Below are 20,450 nucleotides of genomic sequence, written 5' to 3' on the forward strand. Positions count from 1 at the left end.
CTCAAGAAAAATGATGGAACCCAGATTATAAATCCAGTCTGAAGTCACTGAATCTCATCCTCCCTCTCCTAAGGGCTTTTAGAAGAAAGGGCTGCAGATCCAGCGGGATCGCCTGGGCTCAGCAGGTTGAGACTGCGGTGGCCGTGAGTGTGCTACTTCACTCCAGTCTGAGCAAAAGAGTGGGACTGACTTAGGGGGAAAAAAAAAAAAAGAAGGGCTGTAAATCGTTAATACAGGCACACAATGAAGGAAAGAGACCAAACAGGTGCATACTTTATTCCATTTGTCAAACGTGTGAGAGCAAGAGCCAGGAATCAAAGGCCCTTCCAGGCTCAGTGGAACTGCAAATTTCACCTCCACATCAATGTCTAAGTTTCTTCCTCTGAAAGACAAAAAATGTTAAGAGAAATGAACCATGCTGTGTGATGTGGTGTCCACATGCCTTTCTGAACCTCTGCCGGACTGCTTGTGGGTTTTCAACATCTCCACTCAGATCCTCATGGGACACTTCCTCCAGCCACCAGCTGGTGAAGCAGGAGTGCCAGCTTGCAGGCTGTAAAACTCACCTGGAGCAGACCTTTTGCCTTTACACCACAGACTACCATCAAAGACTTCCACTGCCTTTCTCTAGATACTTCTCTAAAAGAGCACTGTCCTCTCCAACCCCTTCATGTGATCTAAAAGGTCTACAAGAAACTCTTGGAGCCAAAGAAAGCTCCTCCAAAGTTAAGTCTCAGGAAACTCTGAGAAAGTTTGCTCAAGATCAAAGATGACAGTGAATATGGAACTTGCTCCCTCTCAGGCCACAGATCACCCTAGCTTTTAAGAAAGAGGGGTACTACACACCTTCTTCCTCCTCCTCCTCCTCCTCTTCTTCCTCATCATCTTCATCAGAGCTGAAGGTGCCATCAGGAAGGCTGTAGACGCGGATGACCTGTTTGTTGGGGTCCTTGAGGATGAGGTATTTGCCCTCCTCCAGCTTCATACAGATGTCGATAACACAGCGCAGAATGCCCCAGGCGTTCTCTACACTTAGGTTGATCTGGCTGGCAAACTCATTGGGCTTGAACTGCTGGGTGCCCAGGATGACGTGGCGTGAGGAGTCTTTCACATGGTACCGAGACACGTAACTAGCGAGGGGTGAGGGAGGTGGGACATCAGTGGGTGGAACAGGGCAGCACACAGACAGCAACACTTGGGGTTAAGACATGTCAAATGGTAACAACTGGACCGATGCTAGTCCCAAGGTAAAGGGGCAAAGACAAGCTTTCACTTCCCTACCCAGACCCCTTTCAGGATATCAGGTCCCAGCAAGTGGAGAGGAACCTCACCCAAGCTTGAGGTACTCAGATCCGGCCAGCAAAGCACAGCAGGTCCACCGGGCCAGCTTGTAACTGTTGTTCTTCAGCTCAGTGGCAATGACAGCCCCTCGCTGTGAGTCCAGCTTCTGACGCCAGTCAACACCATTACAGTGCTGCAGGAGGAACGTCCCAGTTATAGAAGTTGAGACAAGCTCCTCATGCCTGAGGCACTGGGACCTCCTGTGGCACAGAGGGAACTGCCTGGTATGCCGGACTAGAAAGTGGCTAAATATGCACTGAATCAGATGCTATCATTTAAGAGTCAAAGACACGATCCCTGTCCTTGCACAGTCTGCCACACAGCAGACACCCAACAACTTCTAATTCCTCTCTTCTGAGAGCTCATCCAGGCAGGGATGGATGGACACATACACCACACACGTTAGAAGTGCTATAGCTGGGCACAGTGCCTCATGCCTGTAATCCCAGCACTTTGGGAGGCTGAGGTGAGAGGATTGCCTGAGTCCAGGGTTCAAGATCAGCCTGGGCAACATGGCAAGACCTTGTCTCTACAATAAATAAAAAAATTAGCCAGGTATGGTGGTGTGCACCTGTAGTTCCAGCTATGTGGAAGGCTGAAGTGGATCACCTGAACCCAGCAGGTCGAGGCTGCAGTGGCTGTGAGTGTACCACTGCACTCCAGCCTGGGCGAAAAGAGTGAGACTCCGACTCAAGAAAGAAAAAAAAAAAAAGAAAAAAGTGCCACACAGACAGCAAGTATTCATCGTGGGCTGTGTGGCAAGGACAGGGCCTCAGAGAGGATGTGCAGCAGGTAGTCAACTGGAGAACACCAGCAAAAACTGCAGGTGGAGACAGATCTCCTCTGAGAGGCATGGTCGGATGGGACAGACAGCCGAAGCAGCTGTGGGTGGGAAGCCAGGGCCGCAGAGGGTGAGGAACCAGAGTCTGATATTGTGTGTACGCGTGCACACGCATGCACACACACACACCCAGAAAGGAAACCCGGAGAGATAATATTTTCTAATCATCTCATTTACACACCTGGGAAGTTGGACCTACAGTGAAGTGACTGGCTGAGGGTCACATGGCAGAGGCTCACAAACTTTCCTAATCCACAGCAACTCTGGGCCAAACGAAATGCTTAAGAATTCCTTTTATAAAGTAGTTAGGTTCAAACCATGTAGTAGTATTCTAACAGATGTTTCTGTGATTCCATAAAAAATTTAAAATGTCCTGAAGTACTCTTGTGAATTTGTTGTGGCATTTTAATTTTTTTTGACATGAGGTCTTGCTATGTTGCCCAGGCTGGGCACAAGTGATCCTTCCACCCTAGCTGGGACTATAAGGCATGAGATACTGCACCTGGTTTACTGTGACATTTTAAGAACCCTTTTACCAATTATGCACTGCATAATGGAAACAGTGTTTTAGATAATTGATTGGCAGAGAGAAATCGAATTTGGGGTGGGGTGGAGACAGAGGGAATAGTTGGAGATAAATGCAAAACAAAAGGCATGATGAAGAGAGTCCTGAACTAGAGTGATGATGTCAGGGAAATCCAGAATTAAGTCAGAAGACAGACTGTACTCAACAAAAAAACAGAAGAGTTTAAAGGAGGTATCAAAGATGCTGGAGGCTCTGAACTTCAGTAAGTAGGAAAAAGACAAAGAGGTCATGGCTGAGGCTGGGGTAGGTAGAATTCTAAGATGACCTCCAATGACCCCACCCTTGGAGAATCTCCTTCCCCCAACTGTGGCAGAACCTGTGACTATGATAAACTATCACCTCCATGATTATACTACCTTGTATGTCAGAAGAGGTTTGCAGATGGAAGTCAGGCCCCACATCTGTTAACCTTAAGAACTACCTGAGGGGTAGTACCTTAAGTGTAGAGGTCAGAGACAGAGCAAGTTTGAGATGTGAAGCGTAAGAAATATCTGCTGTACCTCTACTAGCTTGGGGATGGGGGTTTGGGGGGAGGAAAGACATATGTCAAGGAATGTGGGAGGTCTACAAAAGCTGGGAGAAGCGGACAGCTGGCAAGGGAGCAGGAACCTCAATCATACAACTGCAAGAAACTGAACTCTGCCAACAACTAGAATGAGTTTAGAAGTGGATTTTCTTCTAGAACCTCCAGAAGAGAACTCAAGCTTTCCTGACCCTTAACTTCTGAAGAGAGCCAAGCCACAATGTGCTGGACTTCTGACCTACAAAGCTATGAGCTAATACACAAGTGTTGTTTTAGTCACTGAGCTTCTGTTAATTAGTACTAGTACAAAGCTGTATGAAGAAGTACTTATGGCAAAAAGAGCCATGTAGGGGACTAACTCTAAAAGCAGGCTCCAGGGAGGGGGTCAAAAGGAGGGGAGCCAGCATGACAACCTGTGAAGGGAGTGGAGAAACCAGAGTAAGACGGCAGCACTGAGGAGTGTCCAGGGGCCCACAGTGGAAGGGCCAAGAAAAGGCCACTGGCCCAGAGCCAAGGCCACAGCAAACCTTCCAGTGTATCCCTTTAGCAGGTGATGGGGGCAGGAGTCCCTGAGGGTGAGGCCAGGAGCAGTCCACTCTGCTCCCCTAGCATCAGGGCTGGTGGGCAAATGGCCCCGGTACTACACCTGAAACTCGGCCGACACAGGCCTGGCCTTGGAGCCACCCCTCCTGGGAAAGTACCCTCTATTCTGCACAGTGGCATCCAGGAGCACTCCCACCCACTTCAGTGCAGCACATAGGCCTGGGAGCTTGAGAAAGAACAGTTGCCCCATCATCACGGAGGACCAGCATGAAGGAGGATGGAAAGAGAAGGAAGCATGAAGGAAGTGTGTTTCTTTCAAGGTGCCTCTGAAGTGCCAATTCTGAGCTTGGTCTAAAGGTCTTTGAGTTCAATAAGTGAAGGCGTTGGAAAAAAGGAATCAAAAGATTGAAGAGAAGGCAGTAGCTCAGTAAATAAAAGAAGACAAAAAAGAGTCGGACTCATGGAAGACTGCCAACCCAGGTAATAAGGAGAGATGGAGATCAGATACTTGCAGAGAGCAGAAGCCAACAGGAGGCAGAATGGAATAGAGAGGGAGAAAGTACTGGAAGAAGGGAGTTACTGGTGCTTATGTGCAACATAAGCAGAAAAGTTCCTAAAACTTAACACAGTTCTACACACACACTCAAGCTCCTTCTCAGAAAGGAACTAAGCAGAGAAAAAAAGTTACAAGACAAGAAAAGAAACCTAGTGGCTCTGCAAGTCATGAAAAGGGAAAAGAAACAGCACACATAAGCTAGCCCATGACAAAGGGCAATAGAGGGAACACTGGCACAGTGCCACGAGGAGGGTGACGGAGGGCCTCACCCTGGAATCCCACTCATTGAGGGTCTTGATGTTGATGAAGGACACTTCCCCGTTGGCTCCAGTCATGACACCATCATGCTCACAGCGGACAATGAGGTCAATGTCATCTCCAAGCTTCCACCTGCGGTAACTATGGTGAAGAAGAAACCCACATGGTCACTTGAGCTCCCATATGGCAGGACCTGGTCACAACAGCCCCCAGAGAAGTGACGTACCGGTATGCAACAGAGGCAATTTCATTTTTGTCCATGTCATCCTCCACAAACGGGTTTGGGTTGGGGAAGTTGTATCTCTCCTTCCCCTGCAAAAATGACAACGGTGTCACAAGACAGTGCTAGTCTTGTTGTCAAGGCCAATCCACTACCCCCAGCACCTCCGCTTAGTTACAGCTCTGGCCAGGTTTCTGTGGCCCCCCAGGAGGCTCTGAACACGTTGTTTCATGCCCACTTTACCCCTCCCGACTGTTAGCACCCTATGAATCTAACAAGTTAGCAATCATCCACTCCCCTGCTTAGCTTTTGCCACAGCACATGTCACCTTCTGACATAACACATTTATTTAGTGTTCACTGTATCTCCTCCACCGTATGGAGGCTCTGTAAGAGTGGGAACTCAGGCAGCCTGACCCCCAAAGCCCACACCTGTAACTCCTCTGCTACAGGTAGGGATAACACCTATCCAGCGTGAGTCCACAACTCCAGAGCCTACCACAAAGCAGACACTTAATAAACAGTAGTGGGCTAGATAAGAATGAGTCAACGCCCACTCTTGTTCCTCACCATTCTCAAGCACTGCTGGGAGAAATTGTGGTTGATGTAAGTTGCTTCCATGGCCAGGTTGCGGGGTGAGTTGAAGGAATTACCTTCATCCTGAGGGGGCTCGTTGGCAGTCTCACTCACTGTCAGGAGGTCTGTAAAAGCAATGGCATGGTTACTCACCTGTGCAACAGTCACTGACAACGTGCATGGCACTGTGGGGCGGTATGGAGATGCAAATAACACCGGCCCTTGCTTCAAAGACCTGCCATCTCCCAGTGTGTTTCCTGAGTGTGGGACACATCGAGAGGAGCAAAAGTGAGGGAGAAGGGTGCTCCTGGCTAACCTTAGATCTTATCTAATATTACATTCAGTCACAGTAAGAAAGCTATCCCTTTTCAAGTTTCAGATGGAAATGTGCAATGATTTTTTTTTTTTTTTTTGAGTTGAAGTCTCACTGTTGCCCAGATTGGAGTGCAGTGGCCGCTCCTGGCCACTGTAGCCTCGACGTGCTGGGTTCCGGCGATCCTTCCTCCTCAGCCTTCCAAATAGCTGGAACTACAGGTGTGCGCTACCACACCCGGCTAATTTTTGATTTATTGTAGAGATGAGGTCTCACCAACTTGCCCAGGTGGGTCTTGAACCCGCGGGTTCAGGCAATCCACTCACCTCAGCCTCCCAAAGGTGCAGGATTACAGGCTGAGCCACCAAGCCCAGCTGATTTAGTTAGGTTTTTAATACAAACCTCAGGCTTTGAGCTCAGAGTATAATTATATCGTTTTGTTTTCACTGCTATTATTTTTTGAGTTACCTGGTTTTCATTTAAGGTGTGCGTATATACACATCTGAGGGGGGAACTCCCCGCGAAAAATGAAATTATTTTTTACAGGGTGGGTCCCTTGTAGTACATGCTTCCCCTGCTAGCGTTAGTGTTCCAGAAACCCATTGGCAACAGTGTACCAGCTAGCATTGTTGTGAGAGGCTATGTTCGACTTCAGTGAATATTTTCTTGGAGATTCTTTCAACACATTTGCCCACCTCATGATGGGTGATTTACAAGTACACTCACCCACACTGTGCTGAGCGTTCAGCAGCTTTTGACTCCTATGCCCTATCCCCCTTATTCACCTGATCTCACCCTGAGTGACTTTTTTGTTTACCTGGAAAGAAAAAGTCCTCAAAAGGAAGTATTTTGCCGATGTAGAAGAGGCAAAACCAAAAACAGAAGAGCTAAAAGGCATCAAAATAGACGAGTTTAAAAACCATTCTGAGCAGTGGAAAAAGCGGCCAGATACACTATGTCAAATGGACAGTATTTTGAAGGTGATGAAGTCTAAATAGGCAGTAATATACAACTTTTTATAAATAAATTCGAAGTCTTTTGGGTCCACCCTTTGTATACGGCATAAAGAATGTGGATTTGTTTTTATAAATTCACTGAAGGAAAAAAAAAGGCATCATATCTATTTATTTACTTAGAGTTGGAGTCCCACTCTGTCGCCCAGGCTGGAGTGCAGTGGCACGCTCACGGCCACCACAGCCTCGACCTGCTGGGCTCAGGCAATCTTTCCACCTCAGCCTTCCAAGTAGCGGGAACTATAGGTATATGATACCACACCCGGCTAATTTTTTATTTATTGTAGAGACGAGGTCTCGCCAAGTTCCCTGGGCTGGTTTTGAACCCACGGGCTCAGGCAATCCTCTTGCTTCGGCCTCCCAAAGTGCTGGGATTATAGGCTTGAACCACCGAGCCTGGCCAGAAACAGGTATCAATTTAAAGGAAAACATTAAGCAAACACTAAAGATGGTATGAGAAATGGCAGAAGAAGGGAAATGGAAGAATACTATTAGGGAGCTGCGAGGACCCGAAAGCGGATGCCTTCAGGAGGTACTATGGTGACAGGCTGAGGCTCACACACTGCTGTCAACACCCTCAGGGAAGATAGACCACTTTGTACCCATTCTCTAGCATCAGGGAATTGTTTTGAACAAAAATACCCAAGACCGTTGAGTTGCTCCCCAGATAGGCTTTTTACCAAAGTCAGAGTTGTCTCTCTTGTCAAAGAAGAGCTTGGAACCGACTCTCTGGACGACAATATCCCAGGAATACACTGAGCGCGTACAGCTCATCAGTGTGGCCAGGATGGCATCAGTGGCAAACACATTCCCCTGAGTTTTTGCCAACTGCAAAGAGAACAAAAGAATGAGAGAAGGATTGCAGGCCTCTTGGGTCTAACTGTCATGGGTTGGAAAGAACTCCTTTGCTGGCCACAGAAATCTTAGGAATAAGGAGGCCTCTCACACACCCATGCCTCCCTTATTACCCGGGAAGGCTGTGGCCAATCAGCCAGCGAACTTCTGTTGACAGAGTCACTGCCCCGGGCTACGGTGGCACTGAAGCCCACTGACACTCGCTAGATTCCAGCCTAGTGCTTTGCAATGCTCACCCTTACCCCAGAGGCAAAGGCCATGCACATTTACTCCCTTCTGCACAAAAGAAGACTAAGCCTTCAGGGAGATGAAGCTAGGAAGCAGGGCAGAACTGGCATTCGAACCCAGCTCTGCTCCACACCAATGTTTCTGGTCTACATAGCAAAGAGCCTTTATTTTCCTCTCATCCTAAGTCTGACTCAGCAGAGTCCAGCTAAGCGCCCCAACAATACATACATACTCCTGCATCACCTGTTCTTTCTGCAGCCTCAGCTGTAGAGGCTGGCAGCATTCCCAACAGGTGAGAGGGGCAGAAGGGGGCGCACACCTTTCGGATGACAGGGTCGTCGGTGGTGGTGACAGTGTGGAAGATGCGCTTGATGCTCCGCAGTGGCTTCTCACTCCTCGTGGTGATGCGGTCAAAGGCTTTGTCATAATATTCTAGGGCCCCACAGCACTCACTGACGGGAGAGCAGCAAGACATGTCGAGTGAGGGAGAAGATGTCCCCCCCCTTCCTTTTAAGCCACAGAGTTAGAAGTATTACCCAGAAGTCTAACACATCAAGAGATGGGAGAGTCTCACTAGGGCAGGGGGATGAATGCTCAGTGCTTGCGCAGCTCCCCATCCTCTTAGCTCCTGATGCAGCGTCACAGCCCTAAGTGAACACACCCATCAGCCCAACCTCCCACTGAAAAGGCAGGGTGACTGAGGCCCAAGACAGGGCAAGGCGACCAGTACAGAGGCACCTACGTGGGCTGACTTCTGGCTTGGCGCTCTGGTTCCCCACCAAGTTAGTTCCATTTAACTTGCCCTGAGGTACAAAGCTCTCTGAAAGGCCAGCAGAAGCCAAGATTCCCTTTTAGAAGTGCAGTGCTTCTCTTTCTGTCAAAATAGCCTTACAACTTAATCTTACTGCTCTTCTGCTCAGGATGCCAGGAAATTGAAAGAAATCTGTGGAGTTTAATATCAGCACACTTCTTTCTGCTTTTGTTTTCCCTTTCCACCAAGAGCTATGCAACTTAATTTCTCCTTTGCTCAGAATGCTAGAAGTTAAAAGAAGTTTGCAATTTAGTATCAGTAGACTTCTTTGTTTTCTCCCTTGGTCTTGATTTTTAAAAGCACTCCTATTAATCTTATGCAAAGTCTTTTGAGTAAGCGGCTTCAATGCCTTTTTGGAAACTCTGGGGCTTAAGAAAATATGCACAACCAGCTGGCCCACCCACAGGAGAGCATGGTGGAAAGTGTGACAGATGCTACTTACATATCCTGTGGCTCCGATACTTCCAAGTAGCGCATCTTCATCAACTGAGGAAAGTCCATCTCCTCTTTCACTTCCCAGTCACTACGAACTTCAACGGAAGAGTCTCGGGGCTTCTGTAATGGAAAACCAATGGAATGAAAACAACTACAGCCTACACAAAACAGAAGCACAAGACAAGCTAGCAATATAAAGGGCTTTTAGTCAATACAATGTGATATTATATGAGATAGAATCCCTACTCCTAGGAGCTTATAGTCTAGAAGAAGCCTGAAGAGATTGAGTTCAGCAACAAATGGGGTTCTGCCCTAAGGTTATGATGTCACTTGGGGAGCACAAAGCTGTCCCTTTGTACACCTCTTAGGGTATTAATTAGTCCTGATGCAGCAAGTGTCACATCCAGCAAAACTTAACTGCCATAACTGAAACTTCACTTTTGCTTACACGTCTACTATTCTCAGAATGCCCACACAAACACCTGCACATGGATATTCACAGCAGCATTATTCGTTATAGTCAAAAAGTGAAAACTCAAATGCCCATCAATGGGTAAAGGGCTAAATAAAATGTGGTGTATCCATACAAAGGAATACTATTTGGCAATAAAAAGAAACGAGTACAGTCAACTACATAGGTCTGCTTACATGCAGATTTTTTTCAACCAGATGGAAAATATAGTATTCTTGGGATGTAAAACCTGAGTATATAGAGGGCTGACTTTTCATATATGCAGGTCCCACAGGGCCAACTGCAGGACTTGAGCATGTACCGATTTTGTTATACTATACTTGGGGGTCCTGCAACCAGGCCCCTTGCATATACTGAGGGACAACTGTACAATACACACCACAATATGGATGAACCTTGAAAACATCATGCTAAATAAAAGTAGCCAGTCACAAAAGAATCCATTTATGTGAAATGTCTAGAACAGGAAAATCCATAGAGACAGAAAATAAATTAGTATAGGACTAATTTATATAGGGCTGGGAGGAATGGGGGGATACTATGGTTCTGGTGTGTCCCCTGGAGGTCATGTTGAAATCTGATTGCCATGAGGTGGTGTTGGCAGGTGGGGCCTTTATGAGGAGATTAGGTAATTAAGAGGGATTCATGCCTTACTGTGAGGAATGAGTTAGCTACCACAAAATCTCAGCCCCACCTTTTTCTCTTGCCCTCTTCCCCCTTCTGTTTTCTTGCCATACTATGAAGAAGCACAAGGCCCTCACCAGATGCTGTTGCCCGATCTTGGACTACTCAGTCTCTAGAACTGTGAGCTAAATAAAGCACTTCCTTTATGCTATACCCAATCTCAGGCATTCTGTTACAGCAACAGAAAATGGACTAAGACAGAATGCTTGCTAAAGGACACATACAAGGTCTTTTTATGGTGATGAACATGGTCTAAAATTGACTTCAAATAATAGTTGTACGACTCTGTGACTACATTAAAAACCACTAAATTGTGTAAGCATGTAAATTATATCTCAACGAAGTCACTATAAAGACAAACAGCAACAACAACAACAACAAAAAAAACAAATTCCCATGTAGAGTTCTGGTATAAATACACTACCTGTGATTTTTGATCCCATTTCTGCCTCACCCCGAATTGTTTCTGGAATTTTTTTTGCAGTCGTATGCGTTCTCTGAAAAGACAGAAATAATCTGATTTCAGTGCAGATCTCTAAGTTATTGGCTCCTCCAGAAGGCAGAAGTTGCCATTCTCTTCAACTAAACTTCAATATTATCACCAACCTCTCTGAACGATGAAATGTGGGGACTTATAGAAAGGAATAGACCAAAAGGATACAGAATTGAAATGCTAGAAAAGGCATACTTCTCCCACACATCGAGTGGGAGTCCCTCTATGGTGACCACCCATAGGCAGCCCCAACCTGGGGGGTAGTAGCTGCTGTACTACGCTCCAGGGGGTCAGAGAACATAGTACAAACGAGACTTCTTGGAGTTGTGCCACAGCAGAACTAAGTCCAGGCGAGCACCAAAGTCTCTTCTTACCCATCTTGCCTTTGTTTCCCTTCAATGTGCCTGCCCACTACAAGGAGTTAAGATTCCTGCCCACGCTGTCTGCTGTGAACTGGCTCTTGAAGAATGGCAAGCTAAAAAGTGATTTAACTGGTTTTAGGAAGTTGTTTTGTCATGGTAGAGAAGACAGCCATCCTCCTGCTTGAGCTCCATGGTTTCCAAGTATAGCCAGTCTGGGAAGGGTACCCTATTCTGACAGGAGGGGAATCTCACCTCTCTTTTTGCTTGGCACTCTTAGGCAGGATCTGCAGGTTGAACTGCAACATGTTCCGTCGATCTTTGTCTCTGCGGAGGTTCCGCTGGAAATCAGGACAAAACAGCCATTTTAAACTCTTGGGCTAGTGAGAGGCCTTTAGGGTAAGTACAGGATGTAAACTCTCAAGCTTCACACCTTACTGTGTGGTTTTACTTTACAGCATCAACAGACTGGCTGTTTTAGTGGGGGAGGTATTTGGAACTAGCTTAGACATAGTCCCACAATATATATTTCATTAAAGTTTACTGGGTTTTTAAATAACAGTTGCTGAGTTTTCCTCTTTATGATTATGCAGCCTGACTGGACCATCTACTTAATAAAGTCTGCACAGAGCAATTATGTCAGGTACAGACTCAGAGAATGCACCTTTTTTTTTGAGTCGAAGTCTCACATTGCTGCCCAGGCTGGAGTGCAGCAGCACACTCACGGCCATCACAACCTCAACCTGCTAGGCTCAGGTGATCCTTCTGCCTCAGCCTTCCAAGTAGCTGGAACTATAGACGCATGCCATCACACCTGGCTAGTTTTTTTTGTGATTTACTGTAGACACGAGGTCTCACCAAATTGCCCAGGCTGTTCTCAAACCCCCAGGATCAGGCAATCCTCTCGCTTCAGCCTCTCAAAGTGCCAGGATTACAGGCTGAGCCACCATGCCCAGCCAGAATGCACAAACGTCTGTTCTCTGCACATAAGTATGATGTCCTAGCTATTGGTGAACAGAAATCTAAACTATTTAAATGAATCTAGTACAAGTTTACTTTTGCACAATTTGTCACTGAACAGCATCCTGGCATTCACTAGAAAACCTATAACATGCTGTCCTTTCTCATTAACGTTCACAAGGTAGCAGCTTTTAGCATCAGGTGACAGTTGACAGTAACAGCCCCAGGACAGTCAGCTTGCTGGGTCTTGGCCTACCTGTGCAAATCTCATTCGGTTCCGCTGGTAGGCAGTCTTCTGTGTGCGTGCTGTATCCACCAATTGGAAGCTACTTTCATCCTCCTCATGGAAATAAGCATACTGACTGCCACCACCGAACTGAGAGGAGTACTTATCTGGAGGCAAAGGGGACAATGTAATAACCACCACCTACAGACTTTACAAATATATACTAGTCTAGAGCCTTGCCATTTGGTCCCGGAGCCTATAGTATGGGCCAGAAGTTTGTCTAGACATACAGACTCACAGCCCACTAACCAGAACTGGCATTTTACAAGATCCCCAGGTGACTCAAGTGCACATTCAAGTTTGCAGAGCTCTGGTCCAACGAACTTTCTAAGCCAAGACAGTCTGGGGGACTTGAGCTAACTCATTTTTCACTGTCTTACCATGTAAAAAGCTGAGCCAAGACTTAATTTAACAGGAGAAGTATGCATGGGGCACAAGTACCACCATTTTCAATAACTGGTGCCCAAGGCAGACATGTCCAGTGGATCATGAGGTACCGTCTTGCCAACCTCAGTCTCAGACACCTCAACTTAGTACTCTAAGCAGCTACTTCCAACTATCTCACCTGGAACAGAGGAAAAGCCTTCTTACTATATCAGGATCTTAAAACCAGGGTTTGAGTTCAGTGACTGGATCCAAAAGTCTGGTAAATCCCAGGCAGTAAAATGGAAAATGGTAATGCATTGAACAGATTTTTAAAAGGATCTGTGGCTCACCCAAAAGTGAAGGAAAACCCTCACTATAACAAACCTCTTCAAAAAATGGTCTTTCAGTTTATTTAAAAAACTGTAGCTAGTGTCTAAAGTAAAAATTACAATTCTAAAAAGTATGAATTATTGTTAGGAATTCCTTCCTATTCTAAAATACATTCAGACAGATGTTACTAGAAAAAGCAACAACTCTCCCAAAGCCCTGACTGGGGCAGTCAGTTGAAGAACACTTACTTGTGTACCTCTTATCCTGGTATGTGGCTCCTGTCCAGTCTGCAACCTATAGTACAAGGGAAGACAGAGAACGCACCCATCAACCAGCAAGTTTCTGCTGATCTAGAAACCCCTGAAAGGGAGAGGACACAGTGTGCGAAAGTATCAGAAGAACAGGCTCACGGGCCTTTGTAAGTGCCCTGCTGTCCTATGCCTACATCCAGAGACTATAACCTTGCTCTGCTGGCTCCCCTAAGAGGAATTCAGGAGGCAAGCTTTTGAGAGAACAAAATGGAAACGGCCTTGTGGAGAGTAGCAGCCACAGCTGTAAGGATTCAGACTCTGCTGACAGACAAGTACCTTTCCGAGACGATCTCCTTTGCTGAATGGCTGGTAGGGCATATCCCGGAACTGCTCAGGCACCGCACAGGGACCCCAACCTGAGGGGTTATCCTGGATCACGGGTGTCATAAACTTTGCCATCTTCCAAAACCTTAAAAATACATAAATAACGTGAGTAGATGCATGAAGAAGGGCCTCCAAGTACAAAAAGCGGCAGGCAAAATGGAACTCAACTTAGCGTTTTCTTGTAAATATTTTATGCCTAAAAGTGCCTTGTCAAGCAATTGGAGAAGGGCTCTATGTTTTAAAAAATAATTATTTTGCACGTGCGTGCGCACACACACACTACTGTGAATATGTACTTAAAACTCAGAAGACTGCTAACAAAACCGTACTTCATTAATTTTGACACACTTTCTTCACTGTAACATTTTTGAAATGAGGCTGCACCTTGCTGACGTTTGATGGGGTGTCTTATTTTAACTGGTGGATCCTTTTTAGTGTTTCATAAAACAATGGTGCTTCTAAAATTTGGTAATATCTCACAGATCTGATGAAAAATAGTAACATTTTTTTCAAGTATTATATCCATGTTTGGGTTCTCAGACACACCTTCACCAAGACACACAATACTTAACTTCCTTAAGCCTCAGTCTTTTTCGTCTGTAAATAAATAAGATCTTTGTTGTATTTTCATCACATGATCACTGTGAAAGTCTTATAAATTAACAAACATAAGAATACTTTCTAAAAATGCCACAGTTACTATTTATACTTAACAAAATATGTTTATGCACAGAATGTTGAGAGAAAAGAATCTTTATGTATATCCTGAAATTCAATTTTCCTCTCTTACTCTTCTGACTTCCTGTCATCAACGCAAAACCAATGTGTGGAGCGAGTGAACTTAAAGCCAGGAAAGGGACTGCCAGAAGGCCAAGGTGGGTTCCCATGAACCTTAAGCCCCAAAGGGCCATAAGTCAGATGTTCACAGACATTGCCAGGCACTGTTCTTAGTGCTTAGCACGTGTTACGTCATTAAATCCTGCCAACGATCCCATGAGGTAGAAGCCAGTACTATCCTCACTTTCCAGATAAGAAACCTGGGGCCCAGACAAATGAAGATGTTGCCCAAAGTCGAAATGCTAGTTGATGAAAAATTTGAACCAGGCAACCTGGCTTGTGCAATGCTGTAGTTCCTCCTGGGAATTAAAAACCAGGGCTCTGTAGCAGATGATTACCTGACACTTCTTATCAAAAACCTATGCGGTTTTCATCCATTGTGAATCCTCTGAAAAGGCTCAGAAGGTGAGTTTCCCAGGAGAAAATTCACTGCACAGATATTTCCCGGAGGCCGGAGAGCACAGGTACATGAAACTTACTAAACTCTCCTCATTGCCCCATAATGGACAGACTGAAGAGATGATGTTTGGGTGACAGTAACAGAGAATGAACCTGTGGGTTTCATCCTCCAAATATGAACTTAAGCTATGCTACAAAAGGCACAGAGAAGAAAAGGGACGGCACACATTCACATAAGTTACTATGTACCAGGCACTGTGGTAGATACTTTAACACCACTAACTCCCCCACACCTCCATCTCAGAGGCAATATCTGAAGCTCAACTGAATAAGCAGTTGACCTCCTCATTCCAAAATAGATGCGATTTCCCGGGCTGTCTACCTGTCCAGCTTTCCTTCCAGTGTAGGATAGCTGAACAGCAGACTAAAAAAATCTGGGGTTTGAGACTTTATCTTATGACACAACAACGATGCCTCAAGATACACTGTTTTAAAAAGCTGTCAGGAGTTCAAGAAGAAAACAGGCCGGAGTCCTGATATACATCCTCACCCTGGAGAAGGAGGGGGTGGAAGTACCCTGGCTTCACTACATGTTTAAAAAAAAGAAAGGTGAGCAGAATGGGACCAGCAGCAGAAACTGGTCCACTCAGCTAAAAGGAAGCGACAGATGCACTGGCCACAGGGACAGGATGGGGAGGCACCAACAGGGCAGCCAGAAGGGACTCTGTGGCTGACAGGCCACAATATTGTACAGATCGCTGCAGCCACTCCAGGTCGTGCGCCATCAATCCCTGCGTGGTGGTTTTCAGATCAGAAATTAAATCCACTCCTCTATCCTAGACTTCCGTTTTACAGAAAAAGGAAAGAAATCTTTGAACTACGAACTCCTCAGAGCAGGGGCCGAACACCGCTCAGTTTGGCAGCCCCACCACCCCACTCAGAAATCCAGGAAGTCTTCGGCCACTTAGGAAAGACGATTCCGTGACCCGGCTGGGCTTAAGTGACATAGTCAAATCCACGCAGCCCATGGCTCCTGAACGGATCCTAGGGCCAGGGCCTCGCCCACAAGGCCGTGCCCCGCATCCTGTAGTGTGCGGGGCTTGGGGCTCCCGAAGGCGGATTTCAGCCCTGCCCAGCGAAGGGACAGCGAAAACGGAAAGGGACTAACAGAAGTTTCTTCTGGGAGGCCCCCGAAAACTAGACCTAGACCGAGCCGGCTCTGGAGGGCCACAGAACCCTACGAAACACACCGCTCACCTGCAGCGGCCTTCTCCGGCCGGGATGGCAGAGGATGGTCAGGGTTGGAGACAGCGTTACCAGCAGCTCTCAGAGAAACCGGGAAAGGAGGAAACATGCGCGCGCAGCAGGCGGCGCCGTAAACACGATCGGCGCTGTCGTAAACCGCTCTCCAGCGTCCTCCAGGTTGGACAGAAGAGCGCACAAACCGTAAAGCGAAGGCACGCCCGGAAATGCGTCACTACGCTTCAAGACGCGAGAGGTGTGATTACGGTTACGTCAGGCGGTATCCAGAGACGTCCAAAGAGGGCGTTCGTGGGTGAAATGTGGTGTCGGCGTAATCGAGGCTGGAGGCGGGGAGAGGCTGGCCGCCCCGCAGTGTCCCACAGTGTTCCACGGGATGCCTCGGCCCCCTCTGAATCCCACGGTGAACCGCGGCTCCCGCCTGCTTTGACCGTTGGCTGGTTAGAGTGTCCCAGCACCGGGAGGTCGGTCGAGTGCCTTTGCGGACTTTCTCACCCTTCCTTCATTGTAGCTGTGCAAAACCGAGGCTCAGAGGTGTAAAGTGACTTGCGGGACGCAGACTGCTGGTGTAGGTGGTGGCCGCCAGGTTCGAGCTGTACCACGGTTCTCAAACTTTTTGGTCTTATTTTTGCATATTTATATTTACATTTGCCTTATTTTTACATTTTAAATAATTGAGACAGTGTCTCGCTATGTTGCCCAGGCTGGTCTCTAGCTCTGGGACTCAGGCGATCCTCTCGCTTCGGCCTCCCAAAGTGCTAGGATTACAGACGTGAGCCTCCGCGCCTGGCTTGGAGCACTCTTTTTAAACATGCAGATTCTGGGCTGGGCTCGGTGGCTCAGCCTGTAATCCCAGCACCTTGGGAACCCGAGGCGAGTGCATTGCCTGAGCCCGCGAGTTTGAGACCAGCCCGGGCAACTTGGTGAGACCTCATCTTTACAATAAAAAATTAGCCGCGCGTGGTAGAGGCGGAAGGATCGCCAGAACCCAGCACGTGGACACTAGGGTGGCCGTGAGTGTGCAGTGCACTCCAGCCTTGGCCCCAGTGGGACTCCAACTCAAAAACAAAAAAAACAAAAACGGATTCTGGGTCTCACTATGATAGATTGCTAAAGTATGTGGAAGCTGGAGCCCGGGAATATGCATTTTAATTAGTAATCGTGATGCTGAAGTGGACGCAAACCACTTTCCTGCATCGGACGCAGTGCTGTGCTCTCAGGGCCTCCCAGCCCTCGGGAATTCCTCCTGGAGTCTTTCTTGGGTAATTTCAAAACGTTGAAAGAGAATCTGAAGGTGTGGTTTTTTTCTCACCTCAGATCCTTTCTACCTGGCCTCTTAGGTTTCCTTAGCAGTTTGCTAGCCTGTCTCCTTTATAGGAAAATGTATCCCAAAAGAGCTCAGGTCACTATGAAAAAGACACTTGCACACATATGTTTATCACAGCGTTGTTCACAATAGCAAGAACATGGAACCAACTGTGCTGCCCATAAAAAGAGGACTGGATTAAAAAAATGTACATAAACACAATGGAATACTACGCAGCCATAAAGAAGAACAAAATCTTGAACTTCGCAGCAACCTGGATGGAATTAGAGTTTATAATATTGAGTGATCTCTCACGGAAACAAAGAGCTGAGTATCGCATGTTCTCACTCATAAGTGGACTTTGAACAACCACTGTATTACTATAAGAAAAGGATTGAAAGTGGCAGGAAACTGCGGGGAGGGGTTTGGGGGAGGGAGGAGGTGGGACTGACAGTAGTCGATATCTGCCTGGGGAAGGGGGGCACACCTCATCGATAAGGGTACCTGCACAGTGAATATTTGTATACCTAGCCCTGAATTGTACCCCACAATTTTAAATAAAAATTAAAAGAGGGGGAAAAAAAGAAAAGATATATGTTAGTAGATAAATCTGACGTCTAGGCTCTGCACTTCCTAGCTATGTGTGGCCTCCACGTTCCTGGGCCTCAGTTTCTTACCCGTATATTGGAGATGATGAAGAGAGGGTACTGTGAAGGCAAAAAATCTGTGAAAGGACTTAGTGATTCTACTCACCAGTTGGGTGAGCTTGGACAGGTTATTTGACCTCTTAGCCTGCTCATTCACCTGTAAAATGAGAACGTTCATAGCGGCACCTATTTCCGTAAATTCACCTCCTATCTGCTCATCTGGTTTTCCTAATTTTTGTTACTGGTACCGGTGATTTGTGTGCCATGCAAAACCCTCTAGTCAGCAATACTAGCTGAATTTAGCCCATTACCCTTCCCCCACCACACTCCATTTTCTGCTAAGTCTTGATACCAGTGGGGTGTGGCGCACAACTTGTGGACTCTTTGACTCAACCCTAAAATGAATTTTAGAGCAGCCACCAGTTTTAAAGTTTATTAGTGAAAGAAGAGAAGGAAGAAGAAAGATTCATGGCAGAAAGACTTGTCACAGGCAAGTTTCTTGAGAAAGAAAAACCACGCCCTTTGCTTTTTACATAGGGCCTGATATACCCATTTAGTGATTAATATGTTAATGAGTAGGCAGCGGTGTCTGCTTCACCTCTGATGGGTGGAGGGGTGGTCTTTTCCAGGGAGACTTGCCAGACTTTTCAACACACAAGTTCATGAACTAGAAGGTGGTCTTATCATTTCTATTGCTTTTAGATTCCCGGTGGGGAACCACCTTGATGGAGTTTTCCTTTGGAGAGCTAAGGGGGTGGGGTGGGCTGGGAGTCCACATTGAATTCACACTTCAGCTTGCCGGGCTGATCAGGATGTGTGGACACTTTCTAAAACCTGCCTCCAAGAAATTTACCTGTCTGCCTAACCTGTACTGGCTACCTTGCCTCATGTCCCTTTCAAAATGCATCTTGAACACAATCTCTTTTTACAACCATCTCACCTCATGCTTGGATTCACTCTTGATCCTCTAGAATTTTTTTCTCCACACGGAGGTCAAAGGAATCTGTTCATAACCTTCTAGCAGTAGCAGCTTCTGCTTAAGTGCTTAGAGGGAAATGTCTCTTCCTGTGGCCTGTCTGGTCCCTGCCTACCTTTGACCTTCATGTCCTGCCACTCCCTACTCGCTCTGCTCTGGACCCTGTGGTCTTTGTGCCTTTAAGTACACCATGCTCACTTCTGTCTCAGCAGGCCCCCGCACTTGCTGTTCATTCTGCGTGGCATACTCTTCCCCCAGATTTCCTGGTGGCTGACTTGGTCTCATGATCTATGTTCCTGCTCAAGAGTTAGCTCCTTTTGGATGCAGTCTTTTCTGTTCTTCCTTCCATCCCTCCTTGCCTTACCCTCTTCCTCTGCTTTGTTTTCTTTACAGTTTCAATGCTTTCTCAGATATTCTGTGCTTCTTTGTTTAAGCTCTAGCTCTTCTTTTAGAGTGTAAGCTTCACGAGGGTAGGGGCTTTGTCTTACTTAAAACAGTACCTGGCAGTCTTTTGTTGAATAAATAGATAGAGCTTTTTTTTGGGGGGGGGATATGTAGGGAGGTCTCAGTTGCCCAGGCTGGAGGGCAGTGACACTGTCATGGCTCACTACCACCTCAGCCTCCTAAGTAGCTGGGACTACAGGTACACACTACTGTGCCTGGCTTTTTTTTTTTTTTTTGAGTCTGAGTCTCTGTTGTCCAGGCTGGAGTACCGTGGCACTATCATGGCTCACCACAGTCTCAACCTCCTGGGCTCAGGCAATCCTCCCACCTCAGCCTCTTGAGTAGCTGGGACTACAGGTGCACACCATCATGCCTGGCTAATATTTTGATTTTTTTTTTTTGGTAGAGACGAGGTCTTGAACTGCTCAAGCACTCCTCCCACCTCGGCTTCCCAAAGTGCTGGGATTACAGGCGTGAGCTACTGTGCCTGGCAGATAGAGGTTTTGAGAGATTAAATGGGAAAATGAATTTAGCCCATTACCCTGGGCATATAAATAAGCGCTCAATACATGTTAGTATAATAAAGATAAATAGTAAGTTGTAAGAGTAATGTGTCCTAAAATTTGAGGGGAGTTGTATTTTTGCTGAATTGCTTGGATCATGTCTTCTCTTTCTTCTTTTTTTTTTTTGCTGTGGGCTTACAGGCCATCTGCTGCAGCCTTTCTCTTGTGTCAGAGTTTAATCATCTTTCACATATTTTGGCCCAGATGTCCCTGCTCACCCAGATGGAGAAGGATTTGAAGTACCCTGTCTCATTGACAGTAGTGAGCTTGGGTGGGCGATCTCGACTCCGTTCCTTCTCCCGACAGACACCCCTGCTGGCTTTCTGCTTGTCCCA

General features: G+C 46.6%; 1 protein-coding gene across 1 annotated transcript; it reads right to left on the bottom strand.

The window, feature by feature from the left end:
* Window positions 1-245: 245 nt before the first annotated feature.
* Window positions 246-16,329, bottom strand: EIF3D (eukaryotic translation initiation factor 3 subunit D). The gene is made up of 15 exons (XM_008056280.2): window positions 16,177-16,329; window positions 13,636-13,768; window positions 13,297-13,342; window positions 12,323-12,459; window positions 11,362-11,447; window positions 10,679-10,751; window positions 9,106-9,218; window positions 8,172-8,304; window positions 7,450-7,597; window positions 5,438-5,568; window positions 4,875-4,960; window positions 4,660-4,789; window positions 1,332-1,474; window positions 847-1,130; window positions 246-382 (listed from the first exon to the last, which is right to left on the bottom strand). The coding sequence occupies exons 2-15, from the start codon at window positions 13,756-13,758 to the stop codon at window positions 369-371; spliced, it is 1,647 nt and encodes a 548-aa protein (XP_008054471.1). The 5' UTR covers window positions 13,759-13,768; window positions 16,177-16,329; the 3' UTR covers window positions 246-368.
* Between the last annotated feature and the right edge of the window lie 4,121 nt (window positions 16,330-20,450).

This window comes from Carlito syrichta, unplaced genomic scaffold (assembly GCF_000164805.1).
Source record: "Carlito syrichta isolate Samal-C Ts95f unplaced genomic scaffold, Tarsius_syrichta-2.0.1 Scaffold302307, whole genome shotgun sequence".
Classification (NCBI taxonomy): Eukaryota; Metazoa; Chordata; class Mammalia; order Primates; family Tarsiidae; genus Carlito; species Carlito syrichta.